This window comes from Chaetodon auriga, chromosome 19 (genome assembly GCF_051107435.1).
Source record: "Chaetodon auriga isolate fChaAug3 chromosome 19, fChaAug3.hap1, whole genome shotgun sequence".
In the NCBI taxonomy this organism is placed as follows: Eukaryota; Metazoa; Chordata; class Actinopteri; order Chaetodontiformes; family Chaetodontidae; genus Chaetodon; species Chaetodon auriga.
Window position 1 is genome coordinate 9,320,415 of NC_135092.1, and position 16,012 is coordinate 9,336,426.

Consider the following 16,012-nt stretch of genomic DNA (forward strand, 5'->3'; position numbering starts at 1 on the left):
CCATCACACACACACACACACACACACACACACACACACACACACAAATAAAGCAGTAACAAATACACAAACACACACACACAAACACACGCGCGCACGCTTCTGCTGCATAAGCACTGAACCTCATGGGTGCTAGAGTTGCCGTGGACACAGAAACAGAGAGACGGGGAGAGATAGATGATGTGTGTGTGTTTGTGTGTGTGTGTGTGTGTGTGCGAATGTGTGTGTGTTTGCGTTTGTGCAATAGGGGCGGGTAGGGTCACTCAGGGGTGTGGTTATTTTCTCTGTCAAGGGGCTGGGCTGCATATGTGTGTGTTTTTGTGTCAGGGTGTGGTTACACATCACTGAGGTATGTGTATGTGCGCGTACCCAGCGTGCATGTGTGTGTATGTCATTGTGTGCCTGCTGTATGAGTGTGTACGTGTGTGTTTGTGGCTTTCCCTCACGGCCTCTAACGTCCCCCTGACCATGTGTCATTTCCCCTCCTCTGCTCCTGCTCACTAGATGCCACCGGCTGCATGTCCACCCCTCTCTCGGACTGCTCGGACCCCAATCCTGACCACCTCGTCCTGGCCTCGCAGCCTCGGACCGGCCCACCTGCCTCTGGAGAGCACCCCATACCAAGACCTGGTAAGACAGAGGGAGGAGAGGAGGGTGAGGGAGGGGAGAGAAGATAGAGGGAGGGAGGGAGGGAGGGAGGACAGGAAGGTTTTGGGCCACAGCCAAGTTGGATTACCAGTACAAACTCACGCGCACATGGATGGTGGACAGGCACAGATACGCACACGTTTGCACAAATTCAGTCAAATCTCATGTGGACTTCAACAGTTTCATATCCATGTGTGCTGAGAAACTCATAAACTCTGACAAACACATAATCACTTATACTGAAAGACATCAGGCACTGGAACAATATTTGAGTTGACTTTGGAGAATGTCTGTCTGTCTCCAAGTTCATGCCAGTAATAACTTTTCACAAGGCTACAATTCAAACTTGTTATTAATTAATTATTCATCTTAGGAAAATACAAAAACAGAAAAATGTTTTTGAAAAATAATTAATTAAAAAAATATATCCTGTAATTGATATTAATAGCTATTAGGATAAATAAACATGTGTAGCAGTATTGAAATCATATCAATATTAGAGAAAGTATTAGCATTACTTTACTGTTAGTCTCCATGATAGCATTACTGCTGTGTGTGTTTGTGTGTGTGTATAGTTTTAGACTTGGTTCAGCATTAGCATTAGTTTTACTATGTTGCTTTATTGCAGTACTAGGTGCAGTAGCTTTAGTTGTGGTACTAGTGGGTTTAGGATAAGTAATAGACGTTTGTATAGTCAAGAGAAATCTGTTAAGTTCATTATCTCACATGTTCGTTTCATTGTATCTAGTGCTGCTGACTTTGCAGCAGGGAATAGCGCTACAAAATAAAAGCTCAGCTTTTGGAGCAGCGTGATAAAGTTAAACAGTTGTGCTTGTGACAGTAGGAGAAAGCTTTTACATCAAAAGACAAGTGTAAGACAACCAAACCTCAGGTATGATTATTCTTATTCTTATTCTTTCATTCTTTTACTTAATATTTACTCTGCAAAATTAACTGAAACATACTTTACTGCAGAAGTAAATGTGTTTCTGATCACTACATGAAGTGCCCTTTGTCAAGGCTGACTGTGAGAAGAGTAGCAATGAAATACTCACATATAAACAAAACACATATGAAATACCCTCTACAGTACAGTTGATTAGAGTAAGCACAGTGAGGGGAAGTTAGGTCTTTTTTCTAGATTACTCACTTACATATGTGGGCTGCATCTGTAAAGGATTAAGTTCAGGTAATGCTTTGTCTTTTACTAATTGCATGTTTAGTAGTTTGAGTAAGAAACTCATTTTGCAAATACCAGTTTTTATCAGAGAACACTGTGTCCCCATCTTCACGCTATACTCCCTCCACCTTTTCCTCCCAACACCCCCCACCTCCTCCACTGGTCCCTCCCCACCCCTTCACTGGTCCTTCAAACCCCACTCCCTTCTGCATCAAACCCCTCCCTCCTCCCTGTCTGTGCTCCCCTTCCTCCCTCCCTCCCCTCCTAACAGCAATGTTTGCCATGGAGATCAACGTTCAGCACGACCCGCAGACCGGCGAGCAGCGCATCCTGTCAGCCAACCGCGTGAGCCCGCTGGATGCGGCGTCGCGCGGCATCAAAGTCTACGACGATGGCCGAAAAGTGGTCTATGAGGTCACTTCCTCCGGGGGCGTGTCCACCACCACTGTAGAGAATGGTTGGAGCTCTGCACAAGTTGACCAGCTGGTCCAGCGAGCTGCCAGACCTGTTGTACAAGGAGGAGATGGTAACAGGGGTCATGTGATGGTGACCCCAGCTGCCCCGCAGGCCTACATTTCCCCAGCAGATGTTGATGATCTGTCTCCGCCCTCCTGCGCCCCACCATCCATCCCTTCAAGCCCACCAGCACAGGTCACCCTCCAGAGGGAGACCCGGCTTGGCATGATGCCCCCCTCTGCTCCCATTACAACCCAGCCCGGCTCCTCGTCCCACCCGGGCGCCGAGCTCACCTCACTGCCCCAAGCCAGCGCGGAGCACCCGGTCACCATGGTGTTCCTTGGCTACCAGGACGTTGAGGACATGAGCGAGAGCAGGCGGCTGCTAGGCTTTGATGGCGCCGTGAAGGCCGAGGTGGTCCTGATCGACGAAGACGACGAGAAATCGCTGAGGGAGAAGACGGTCACTGACCTATCCATCATCGACGGCACAGCGGCCGATCTCGTGTCAGGGCGGCCAGCCACATCTGAGGCCGTCAGCACGGAACTGTCATCTGACGGCCGTGAGCCTGACAGCGCCTCCTCGCCCCCCGCGAATCCTGAAGCCACCACGGCCCCCCCACCCGGCCTCACCCCTGCCACAGGTACAGACAAGAGGAAACGCTGCGAGTGCTGCATCCTCATGTGACTGAATCTTCTCCCTCTTCCACACCTTTATTATTACCCACATCACCCCTCTCTTCTCCTCTGTCTCTGGATGGTTACTAACAGAAGCCCTGCCTTCCTCCTCCTCCTCCTCTGGACTCTGATCGGCTGGCACACACATGCACGCACACACGTTGTTGTCTGACCTTTGACTTTTTACTCAGTTACATTATTACCTCTGCATCTCTGCTCTTTTGTTACCCTCTCTGTCAACATGGAGCCTCTGCCCTCCTGCCTCCTTTCTCCTCAGACAACACAGCATATTTCATGACTTCAAATTAAGCAGGACTGAATTAAAGATAAAACCAGACATGGAGATGGAGAAATTTGATGTTTGTTGACGAACAACTTAAACCAGGTTACATAAAATCACTCTCACTGGTCAATAAGACTTTAGGGACAATCAGTCACATTGCCATGCTGTCAAACCAAACAGTGTGTCTGGCTCTAAGGACAATCAACCAGATTATCGCCTTTAATAAGCCAGTTTATGAAACATTCAAAGACACAGACATGGTCTCAGTTCTTTCTTAAATTTCTCTATTCATTCACTTCCCTGCATGGCAGATTCTCTCCTGCTGTCTCCAAACACAGACAGACACACATAAAGAACCACACACCCAACCCATGAGCTCAAACAACCCATCCCCTTCCCCTTCCTTGTACAGACTCTCTCTGGCCAGGGTGCAGAGGAGGGTACTCGTTGCCTTGGTTTCTTTATGTGCCTCTTCATTCTTCCACATTGATAGTCCTAACAAGCAAAATAGAGATAATTAGAAGTTCTCTTAGACTTTAATTTCAGTTTGCTGTTGTTATCTGAACATTTTTTTTCCCTTTTCGTTTTGATTCTTACAAGGCCATTGAATTGTTGAATTGTCACAAAACTCAGTTTCCATTGGAAACTGAGGTTTTTGACACCATAGTCAATAATAATGGGACTCTCTCTCTCTCTCTCTCTCTCTCTCTCTCTCTCTCTCTCTCTCTCTCTCTCTCTCTCTCTCTCTCTCTCTCCTCATCTCTTTCTCTCTCACTCTGTCAGTTTGTCCATTAACTCCAGCTGTTCCACTGCTGAGGTCATTTCCTCCTATTCTAGTACTTCCTAACTCAGCAGCCAATAAGCAGCCGTGGAACACCTCCTGGCAGCCAGTAGGATACTTACAGCCAACTTTTCCTATAGAGCACAGGAAGCTAACGGCAGCTTAATGAGTACACTCTGGCAGCAAAGGAACATGTAATTTCCACCTATGAAAAACAATCATGGGTTACCACTAACAGCCTGGGCACAAAGTTTTGAATAATGAGCATTAACAAGCACTATTGTGTTACTAAATTACAACTATGACAGCTGTGCTCAAATGAGCTTTTAGAGAAAGTGCAATACATGTTCATCTTTTTGTCCATTAAATTTGCTTCGTCGCTGCAGAAGGCTGACAGAGATCCATTATACTCTTCACTATTCAAAGAGACTGAAAACACTGCCAGCTCTTGCTGTAGTCACCAACCAGGCCCTCGTTTACAAGGGTGCTACAAATAATGTGGCCTGGGTGTCATTATAACATCATATATATTATGCTGTAGGGCATTTACTTGGCTGGCTTTCAGAAAAGCTCTCAGAAGCATTAATCATCCTCATTCTGTTGAATGATAATGGATGCTCTGACAAAATCTTGCTTCATTTCAAGTGTCTTGGATGGTACACAGAATAGAGAGGATGCTGATGCTCAGTGGGCATCTGTTGAATTGATTCCTGGAGAGTTAGTGACTACACTTTGCCATTGTACACCACATAGAAACGCCTGTTGTTAGAGTGAGATCAATAAAGTTGTATGGGCCAGATATGTGATTGAAGAAGACATCCGCACATTTACAAAGAGGTTAGAGGGGTTCTTCAGATCTAAATAAAGTGATTTGGGGTTGTTTTTGTTGCTCGGGTGCAGGCAACTGTAATGTCCTTGGTTCAAATCCAACCTGGGTCTCAATATGATTAATCTGCTTTATTCATATGGGAAAAATCACAAACTTACCTAGACTGACCTGAAGAGCCTCAACAACCTTTTTTCAGAGTGCAGCACTCTTTCTTTCTTTCTCTGAAGTCATTTATTTGACTGCTTTGGTGGTCCTGGCCATATAGTAAAGAACATTTCTGCACTGTGTACTAATAGTTGTAAACGGAAGGCAACAGAAAGCATATTTCCAGCACTGAGAGGTCTCTGGGTGAATCGGTTCTTTCCTTACACGGCGCTGCGCTCAGCTATACAATCGCACCTCTTCACTGTCCTGTTAGTGCACAACTGTAGTCAGCCTTCAAACATACATGCTTTATTGTGATTGGCCACTGCTGCTGTCAGTCAGTCCCGCTGGCTGTGTGACCGGCCACCACCGGGCCCATCGGGGTCTAGTTTCCTGTGTAGATAAAGAATGTAAATATGCTCTATATTCTATTTAGTGATGATTTTATTTTCCACATCTATATAGAGATCTAGAGATAATTCTGATTATTATGGGTACTAGACATTGTTCTGATGTCCGACGATGCCATATCACGACTGTATGAGTGCGCAAACGCAAGCTTTGTATATTTTCATTCTCTAACTCCACTGCTTTGCTGTGTGTAATCTCACTATTAACCCCTTACAACTCTTCCTCGTCTTCTGACCACCACCACCTTCTCTGAACTCTTGGCGGCTGCTACCATTCCCAGGCGTGTTGCGGTGGGCCTTGAAGGCATCTGAGGATCTGAAAACATTGTGCAGAGGCAGGATCTTTAAGTAGCCATGTCACTGGGTGTGCATGATAGCCTATCAACTCCAAATCACATTCAATTGACATTACCGCTGACCATTCCACAAGTTTTTATATTGATCCCCTACAGGCAGCCATTGGTTTCATTTAAGGGAATTCATTACAGTTTTTATTTTAATCAAAGCTACTAAAGGTCAAAATTCATCTGCAAAATAACTACAGATAAAAGAGTAGCATGTTATCCTTTTCACCACGTCATGTTTATTCTCTTTGTTCAGTTTTACCACAGAAGATCTGAGCAGTCTGTCCCACTTATTTTCCCTTCTTAAACTTATTCGCAGCAAACAGACTGCATGGTTCGTGTAGGCTGGGGACAATTCCTCGCATTGCCCTGTTCAGTGTCCCAGACATTGGCCAAGACATATTCATTGCATGACTGTTTGGTTTTAAAGATTGAGGAGGCTATGCAGAGAAGTGTATTCTCCAACATGTAGTGTTAGTTTCCCTGAGGCGTAATGCACACACACGATGTGCAACTGAGCAAAGAAGCACTTATCGTGTGTACCAACAAAAAAAAATGCAATCACAATCTCAAAAAAAACATATATAAGAAAAGAAGAGTAAGGCTCAGTTCAAGTTAATGCAGTCTGACCAATCTGGTTTGGCTGTTTGGGTTTGTGTGTGTGTGTGTGTGTGTGTGTGTGTGTGTGTGTGTGTGTGTGTGTGTGTAATGCGAGGAGCTGTACGTGAACAACAGACTTGTTGAGTTTACCAGCCCCACTGCCACGCCTGCAGTACTCCTCTGACTCTGTAGGGGTCTCTCTTTTTCCTGTCTGCCTGCCCTCACGGTTGTATGGACTGTTAAAACAAAAAGGAGCCATTTTCTATTGTTCAAACTTCTCTCCGTCTCTCTTTCTCTCTCTTCTTTCTATGGTTATGACAGCTGTCACATTCTCTCTCTCTCTCTCTCTCTCTCTCTCTCTCTCTCTCTCTCTCTGATGTCTGTATCCTCTCTCTATCTTTGGTCAATAAAGCTGAGTTTCTCCAGTGCCCCCCTGCCGTCTCTTGCTTGTTGTTCTTTCCATCTGTCTAACATTCACTTTCTCATTGGCTGCTGACAAAGAGATCACGAGCTGTCCTTACTGCACCCCCATCTGCCACTAACGAGCGCACACACACACACACATGCACACTCACCACACACATTTCAGACTTAACATTTTGGTGATACCTTGGTATCTCACATAAGACACTGTTCTTTGCTCCTGAATTCACCATCAGCTTTTGTTGAAAGGGCGGAAGGCAGAACGATAGGGTCAAAGTAGGCCGTTAAAACTTTTTTCTCCCTTCAATGTTAATTGAGAAATTTAAAAACAGGCAGGATCAACAGCAAATACAGTTAGGTAAGGTTATTGATCACTGGGAAAGGGAAGAGGAGGAAGGTCATGTTTTGCACAGTTGTACCGCAAACACAAATGAAAGTCAGGTTGTACAGTATGTCCTGTGTAATATAATGAAAATACAACTTAAGAGTCATTTTTTAACCCAGTGAAGCCAAGAAACTAGAACCTCAGTCAGGAATTATTCAGAGAACCTATTTACAAGATTAATGCTGCACATGAAGAAAAAAAAGCATGAAAACAAGCTTAATGAAAGATAAATGGAATTCAGAAAATAGCCTCAAAGATATAGAAAGAAATACCCCTCACTGCTATTATCTTTATTGCATGATATCAGCGTGTTCCTACTATAAATATTAAAGCCAAAAAAAAAGACAAAAAAATGACTGCACGAGGACACGACATGTAATCTCACTCTGTCATTATGAATATCCTCTGCTCATGAGAAAATTGCTGTAATATTACTGCAGGGAGCCACGCTGTGTCTGTGGCATCTAATGAGTCTACACACTGCAAAAAGTATTGAGTGGGTAACACCATGGCAAGGTAAGTAGTTAGGAAGATAAAGGGGAGCATGATCTTCTGTGTGTTGAGGGAAGCTAGACAGCTAGTTCAGCCAAAACACCCCCCAGGCCCTCGTTTTGCAGGAGCCCTGAGGCACCCCCTTGGTATCAATAGTAGGTACTGCAAGAAAGCATGAAACTGCACCAACACTCACCGCATGCTCTCTCTAACTTTACTGATCCTGCTGATAACTCAACAGCCATGAACAGAGAGGACATACAAGACTAGCTGAGGTAAGGAAAAGCAATCCATCTAACACACTAAAGTGCTAAACATATGAATGACACAAGGACACTGCAGGGACAGTGACATACAGTGTACCTACAATATACTAAGGATCATGGCATAAACATCTCCTGAAAGCGTAGATTGTGTACTGTTTAACAGTACAGTACAATATAGGAACATCTGAGTCATAGAGATTCCTTTTGCACTCATATATCAGTCATACAGTGTCATCTTTCCTTTGATAGCATGCACTAATCTTGGATGATGGTTGTTACTTCAAACCCACATGATCAGGGGAGATCTGCAACGCAGGCAGAAGACATAATACAAAGCGATAAATGATTATATTAAAGACGTCATCACAACCAGTGTCTGAAAACAGGGCCAGCATTTCCACACATACACACACACACACACACTCTTCCTGCACAGAGGATGGGTGTGTTTTCCGTGATGATAAACAGTAATTGGATTATCTTCAGACAATGACAGTCTGGTGTGTTCAACAGAAACCATGACTGCAGATAATTATCAGTGGTGTCTCACCGTAAGCATCCATCGTAACACTGTGAGTTGGACTGCTCTATGCCAGTCATGTGGTTCAATGAAGCAGCAATAACTTCATGGTCTTGTATCTTAATTTTTGGTTTGTTACAGCAAGTCAAACTTTACATACAAACAACAGGGCAAAGGATTAGATGCAGTGATCCTGAATTATTATGGAATATTCTGTGCAACAGGAGAGCCAAGTCTGCCAGTATCCCGGGAGTAGGTTTAATACACTGCTACCACTTCTGGTGCTACTAATGCTGGTGCTACTATTTACAGCCACTAATACTAATACTAATACCGTTGCCTATACTGTCGCTACTATTCCTACCACCAGTGGTGGAGGAACTATTCGGATCCTTCAAAGCAGTATTAACACAATGTAAACATAAAACTTAAAAATACATATTATTATGAGAAAAATCACTTACGATGCAGAATGGCCTGTTTAAAAGCATTATATGTGTAAATACAGTAAATTATTGGATTATTATTACTGTTTTATAAACTAATCATAGCTTTTATATATAAAATTTTAATCTGCAAAGTAACTTGTAGCTATAGCACCTGAGTTAAAAAGTTACCTGAAATGGAATTAAAGAAGGAAAATTGTCCATGCACCTTTAAAATACTCTCAATTTCAGTGTGTGAGTTACTTTCCGCCACTGGCCATTACTACCACAGCTGCTGAAAGTACTGTGACAACCACTACATTTGCAGTAATTGTAGCAATAGCAGTAGTTGCAGGGTAGCAGTAGTAGTAGTAGTTGTAGTAGTATTGGCGGTAGTAGTACAGCAGCTACAGCATGAACCTGTTTTTACAGTTCCATGATGATATTTTGTGTTCCTTCAGTCACAGTGAGTGTGAATGTTAAGAGGTTGAGGATGATGAGATATGAAATCAGATGAATTTCCTCGAGGTGGAACTGGGTCACTGACTCAGCCAAGAACAGAAAGAAGACAAAAATACAAGCAGAGTGCAGTGGAGACACAGCATTTATTATCAATGTCACGCAAATACAGTTGAATTCAAATGAATTCTGATGACAACTGACAGAATATCTGATGTCAGCAGTTCACTGATTTGCAGTCCATCACGTGTAGGTTTTCAAAACCAGATAACAAGACAAAAAGGGGCTGTTTTTCTTGATTAAAAAAAAAAATCAATTTTGAGGATGTTTTCACATGCCAGTGCATTAACATGCTGTAGAGATGGTGGGTATGCACTGGAGCATGAACAGGTCACCCACAGGTGCAGATGAATATGAAAGGAGACAGTGATTGACAAAGATGACAATGGTAACAATAACTCAAATTCTCTCTCATCATAGGCCACGACCAAACACCAGGGGTTACCGTGACAACAGAAAATGGGTATCAAGCTCCCATTCCAGCCAGACATCCTCACACTGCCATGGTGAGTAGTGTGTATCTCTGTGAGTGTGTGTTTACTTAGAAAGCTTGGTGTGATGACAGAGGAGTAAGGTGCTACGCCAGAGTGTGAAATCAGCCAGGAAATCATTCATGATGCAGCTATAAAGAGGGAACTATTTGTTCACCTAGTACAGGGGATTACAGTCTTCCAAGCCACAATTTCCATTATCCATTTTTGAAATTGAAATGGCATCTGTACTTGGACTGTGTGTGTGTGTGTGTGTGTGTGTGTGTGTGTGTGTGTGTGTATGTGTGAGTGAGAGGGGGAGAGAGAGAGCGAGACACTGGTCTGACATTGATTTTAAAAAAGCAAAAGACGTTACAGTTAAAGGCAGACATCAGGAGCATAGTGCTCCATACTGTCAGATGACATAGTGCATCATGACATCACCCATTATCAAAAATCAAGCACAACAAAATGAAAGTAACACAACTATCATATCTGAGGTTGTCTGTTGTCTGTCTGTCCTGCATGTGTAGACTGTTTGTGCTGAATTAGACATCTGCTGCAGAGACACATGTTTGGAATGCCTTTCAATCACACTGTTTCCTTTCTACAGGTGCACAGTTGTTCTGTAGCGTGCCTAGATGTCCTGCTTCACTGTATAAGTACCTATTGTATATTTATGGCTCTCAGTAAATTTAATATGATCTTACGGTACTTTGTGGCATTTTTATCTGCTGTTGTATCAGTCGAATATTTGTAAAGGGAACACATAATGAGTCTGTGGTGATAAATAGTTTATTTATAGTGACCTTTTTTTATCTACAGTGGTATAAATTCAATACGATGCTTTAATACTTCTTTAGGGAGATATATTCAGTCACGCAGGGTTGTGAGTTTCAAGTTTATGGTGACCATATTATTCCCATATGGCACATTTCATCCTTTTTGTGTGTCGCATATATTATGGAGGATTTTCTATAGTTTTGGCACACAGTAGCCATGCAGTTGTGTGTAATTATTTATTTATTCATTAATTTACTTAGTTATTAATTCATATATTTATAATTTCCTTTGATAATAGAGGTTGCTGTCGTGGACCTTCCCCTGTTTTCAACAGTCAACTAAGTACTCACATCTTTAATTCAAGTAAAATTAGCAATGCTACAATATTAAAAAAAAAAAAAAAACAAACTTCATTACCAGTAAAAGTTTCATCTAATTAAAAGTATCTTAGTATCATAAACAAAATGTGCTTAAGTATTCAAAAGTAAAATGAGGCCTACTCATTATGGCCCATTGAGTGTTATTATAATACTTTTGCCATAACTGAGTCATTAAAGAATTTTGCATCAAATCTTATTGACTGATCATGTTTTTGAATGAAAATCTTAATCTGTAAACAAACCTTTTGAAGGAAAATCTTAAAGTGAGAGTAGAATGGTCAAAATCTGTGCAGCAGATAGCAGAGCTATCCTGACTTTTAGTCCACAGGAGTGGGCCCCCAAAACACTAGATCCTACATTTCCCATAATGCAAGTCGACAGTGTCATTAGGCCCTCCCTGCCTGATAATGCTCTGGTCTTTAAATTTCACACCCCAAGTTTGTAACACAGGCTTTCTGTTATTAATTTGAAATTTCAAGATGATTCAGAGATAACCCTGATGACATCATCAGGGTTATATCCTCAAACTTTGGAAAGCTTCAGAGCCACATAAGACATTACACATCAAAAAGGAGTGCCCTTTCATTGTTTTGGAGTAAGAATGAAGTGTTATAAACATAAATAGGCAATATTATTCAAGTGAAGTAGCCACCTTAAGTAGTTTATGTACAGTAGCCTACTTGGGTTAATGTAGGCTAGTTTATCAATCTTACCTTGTTACCACCACTGCTGGTTCTGGAGAGTTCTGAGTATGTTTTTGTTCTCTGAAAATGCCACCTGGGCACATTTGGGTGAGGGGGGTTAGAGCTGGAGGTGGGGAGACAGCGAGGTGGGGAGACAGAGAGGAGGGGTACAGGAGCGCTGGTGGGGGTGTGGTGGCTGGGCTGCAGTCAGTTTGCTGTGCAGCTAAATAAATGAATGAAAGGCGGTAACCTGATCCGCGCGGGTCGGCTTCATTGTGCTTGGCTGGAGCTCGCGCTGGCGGCTCGCTCTCTGATTGTCTCTGGAACGGGACAGAAAACACTCCCGGGACCTCGCGAGCCCTGCATTATTCAGCGCGCGTGCCTAGAAAAAAAAGGGGGAGAGAGAGAGAGAAGAGAGAGAGGAAGAGGAGGGAGCTGTCCGTTGGAAAAGCTGGCGCGTAAAAGGAGCTCAATGTCATCTCAGTCAGAGGCTGCTGCTGTCGTTATCGCTGCTGTGGAGAGCACACGAGCAACCGCGCCGCTACTTCTTCAGTCCGGCTCTTTCTCTGACGTCCCGCCGGCAGTGGTGCAGCTGCTGCGGCCACCTTATTTCTTTCGAGCTGAAAGCTGAAGGAGAAGAAGACAAAGCAAAGAGAGGAAGAAGTAGCGGTCAGCAGGTCGGTTACGCCTCCGCCGTTAAAAACTAATCCCGGTTATTAGCCGTTAATTAGCCGGTCGTAAGGAGCTCCGGGGATCAGCGCTTCGCTCCACATCTTCCTCCACACAGGTAGATTGAATGCAAACAAAAGTGTTGCTCAAAACATGACGGAATTGTGTTTCTAATTGAAGTTTTCGCAGGAACGCAAACTCACACAAAGGGACGTTCAGTGAAAGTGTGACGTTAGCTGAGGTGGAGGGTGTGTGCGTTAGTTGGACCATTAGGCTTTTCTTTAGTATGCTGACGGTGTTGTCAGTGAGCTACGTGTGCCTCTCTCTGCGTGTGTGTATGTGTGTGTGTGTGTGTGCGCGCTGGTTAATAGAAACAGAGCCTCTAATCACACGGATTGGCTGTAAAGTGGGGAGGACACAGGATACTGCACCCTCCTCTCCTGACAGAGGGAGACGTCCAAAGGAGGTCAGTGGACCAGACTGCTTGCTGCAGTATAGTCTCTAGTATTTCTGTCTCTCTGCTCCTCCTCCTCCTCCTCCTCTGCATCACTTTAACCTAGATATAGAAATGACCTTAACCTGGTTGGGCTGATCAAACCAAAGCGAGAGATGGGTTGTCTTCTCTGTGCTGTATTCCTCACCAAAAACCAGTACTCTGTTGTTTAACTGGATATTTGCTGTTTACTCGCATTGATTTTGGCCAGTTTAGTTACCCATTCTTTGGGCATACACAGTGGCTCATTATGTTGTGTTTATTTAACATGGTATATCACAAACATGCATCCAGTTAACATGCTCTTTTTCTGGTAAAAGCCCTTGAGCCCCCTCAGCACATGGTCAAGTGGCAGCACAATTTCAGCCCCACCCCTACTGGAAGGCACTCATTGGTTGGCATTTTGAATATTAAGTACACATGTTCACATTTGAAAAGGGTGAAAAGAAGAGGCCGTCATGACCGTCCTGGCGTGTCACCGAGAAGCCGCGGATCAAACCAAAGACAGAGCCGGCACGTGTTCAGAGCAAACCACCTGAAACCAGACTTCGTTTGTTTGCTCCAGAATTTTCAGTCTTTTTCTTTCGCCTGTAGCTGTTGCCAAGCAACTTGCAGTTCTTTGATTGCAGACTTTGATGGCGTTGGTGTTTAAGGTGGGATGGACATTGCCACGTTTGATGTAATTGGCTGGCCGGTGCGGTTTTTCCCTGCTCGGAGCGTCAGAGGCATTTTTCGGTTTGCACAAAGTATCTTAATCATCTTTTTCTGTGTAGCTCAATGCTACAGTTATTTGCAGGTGAATAACTCTTATTGGGTCAAGTGATTGAACCCACTGTGACCACTTCTTCTAAAGATGTACACTCATGGTGCTGAAATGTTCCAGTTAAATGCAGCCCCCCCCCACCAAATGCTGTTTGTAAGGAGGTGAATCTTCCTGCTGTTGTCAGAATCTTGCACTGCAGCTGACCAGTACAATGCCAAAGAGGTGACGGAGGCTCTGGAAGTCAAGCATGCCTCATTGAAGATCTTCACAGTCACTCTGTAAAGAGATGTGCTCATTTTTATTTTAATCTTGGATTTGACAGCTTTTGTTTGTTTTGTACCCAGTTTACACAGCAGTGCCCATAAGACAGGCAAACATATCCAGCAGGCAAGAGGAAGCCAGGAAGGCAATGGCTGCATCAAAACAGTACAAGACAGTAAAACAAGGCACAGAAGCTCCACAGTGAAGACACTGATTAGATTCTGGTCAGATTTGATCAATCAAAATTGAGGGGTAAACAAAGTTGTGGTGGAGGTTAAAGTCTTTTTTATGGCCCACACTCTATTTAGAATAGCTTATCACCTGTGCTTGCTCTTTTGTTCGGTCATCATTTGAAATTACTCGCTGATTCTGGAAATAACGAAGCGCAGCAGCAAACTGCCCATTCAGGCAGAGTGTCTGCCAATGCCTCTGCCGGGCCCGGGGATGGAAAAATCACAGCCAGCACTACAATTTGATTAGACTGTCAATGACAGGGGGTACCTGCCACGTACTGGATGTCCCATTGAGACAGTCAATGCCTGTTAGTGCAGCACAAGGTTTGTGTGCGTTTGTGCAGTGTGAATGTGACGTGTGACAACCTTGACAGGAACAACAAAGTTATCAATGATATCTTCTTCCTCCAAACCGCTCCCTCTTCCCAGAAAGCACACACACACACACACACACACACACACACACACACACACACATAATCACAGGTTATATAACAGCTGTGTGGCTGATGATGCTAAAGCTTGGGGAGCCAAGAGGGCACAGGAGTTAGAAAAGGAATGAGGTACTGAAGGAGAGACAGGATGAGAGAAACTGACGTGATGATGAGAAACAATGAGAACAAGGAGAAACACAGTGAAGGGTGGTGCAAGTTTATGTGTGTGTGTGTTGGAGTAGTTGGAGCAGTGAACGCAAGGCGAGTGAGGATACCGTGAGGGTGGGAGGTGGAGGATGCTGATCTAGGAAGTCTGTTCAGCCTCACAGTGCTCGAAGTGTTGTTGACATTAACTGGCCGATGGCCTTTCAATGGCCGATCTGTTGATGGGCCTCTGCTGGCTGTCTTCCAGGAAGAGAGTGATACTCTGCTTGTGTTATTGGATGAAGTCCCAAACATTACAGTCAAATCAGCGCTGTTCACATGGACACTAATGTCACTGATCCACAGTTGTGGTGTCTTTTGAGTTTTGTAGCACGGTGTGGATACAGCATGCAGTGTGCTGTCACTTCCCTGTTCACAAGTGTAATGTGTGTGCTATCAGCTGACAATGAGTGGATAACTTGAATAGGAAAGAAAACATTGTCATTGGAAATCATGTGAGCGGCCCCCAGGCCAGCTATTACACTGAGCTTTGAAAATAATTTTCCCAGCATTTAAACAAAGCCTCCTCGTGTTTGTGCACGTCTGAAGAAGCTGGAATTTTAAGTAGTTCTTTGGGGTGTGAATGACACTTTGTGGCTATTTTTGCTTGGCCCATGGGAATGGATGACAGCTAAAAGTGATGAAGGGACACAGTGTTTGTGTGACTCTGGCTTATTTCTCGAAACAACTTCTTTGATAATACAGCAGAAAGAAAGTCACCATGACACGGCAAGAGAGGAGCAAATTTGGAGAGATGGAGATACTTGAGCGGAAAATGCTTTTTTCTTGCTCTCAAGCTGTTAAAATTGTGGGTTCTTTGAATTGCAACCAATCATCATGTCATAAGAAAAGGAAATGTGCAGTAATGGATTCCACCTGAGTCACAGGCCTTACCTAAGTGCTGTGACTGGATCGGTATGTTGGTATTTGGCATACACCATAGGTTTAGTATTGCCTGATAATCAAACTGAATTCCCAGCTTGTTTTCCCCTGATTATTCAGACTATTGTTGTGTTTGTGATCACTGATCATCAGGGACTCAAATATCCACCCTTGTACATAAAAGAAATATGTCAACAGTCCAAAAAAACCTTAAAATATAGCTGCATTGATCTCACTCATGCTTGCCGTCGTTTCTGTTTGGAATTGATTCGGGCCGTGGCGCGAGAAGAGGACTTCCTCATTCTTAATCCTGCAAAGCTCCGATTGGCTCCTCTCTTTCTCCAGCTCAGCTACACCAAACCAAACAGAAGCCAT

General features: G+C 43.7%; 1 protein-coding gene across 6 annotated transcripts in view; it reads left to right on the forward strand.

The window, feature by feature from the left end:
• The window catches only part of palm2akap2 (PALM2 and AKAP2 fusion), a 100,201-nt gene that overhangs the window by 62,286 nt on the left and 21,903 nt on the right, over positions 1–16,012 (forward strand). For all 6 annotated transcript variants that reach the window (XM_076757460.1, XM_076757459.1, XM_076757461.1 and 3 more), the window contains 3 exons: positions 505–630; positions 2,100–2,927; positions 9,803–9,888. In XM_076757460.1, the coding sequence (XP_076613575.1) occupies positions 505–630; positions 2,100–2,927; positions 9,803–9,888 (1,040 nt within the window). The remainder of the gene's footprint in view (positions 1–504; positions 631–2,099; positions 2,928–9,802; positions 9,889–16,012) is intronic.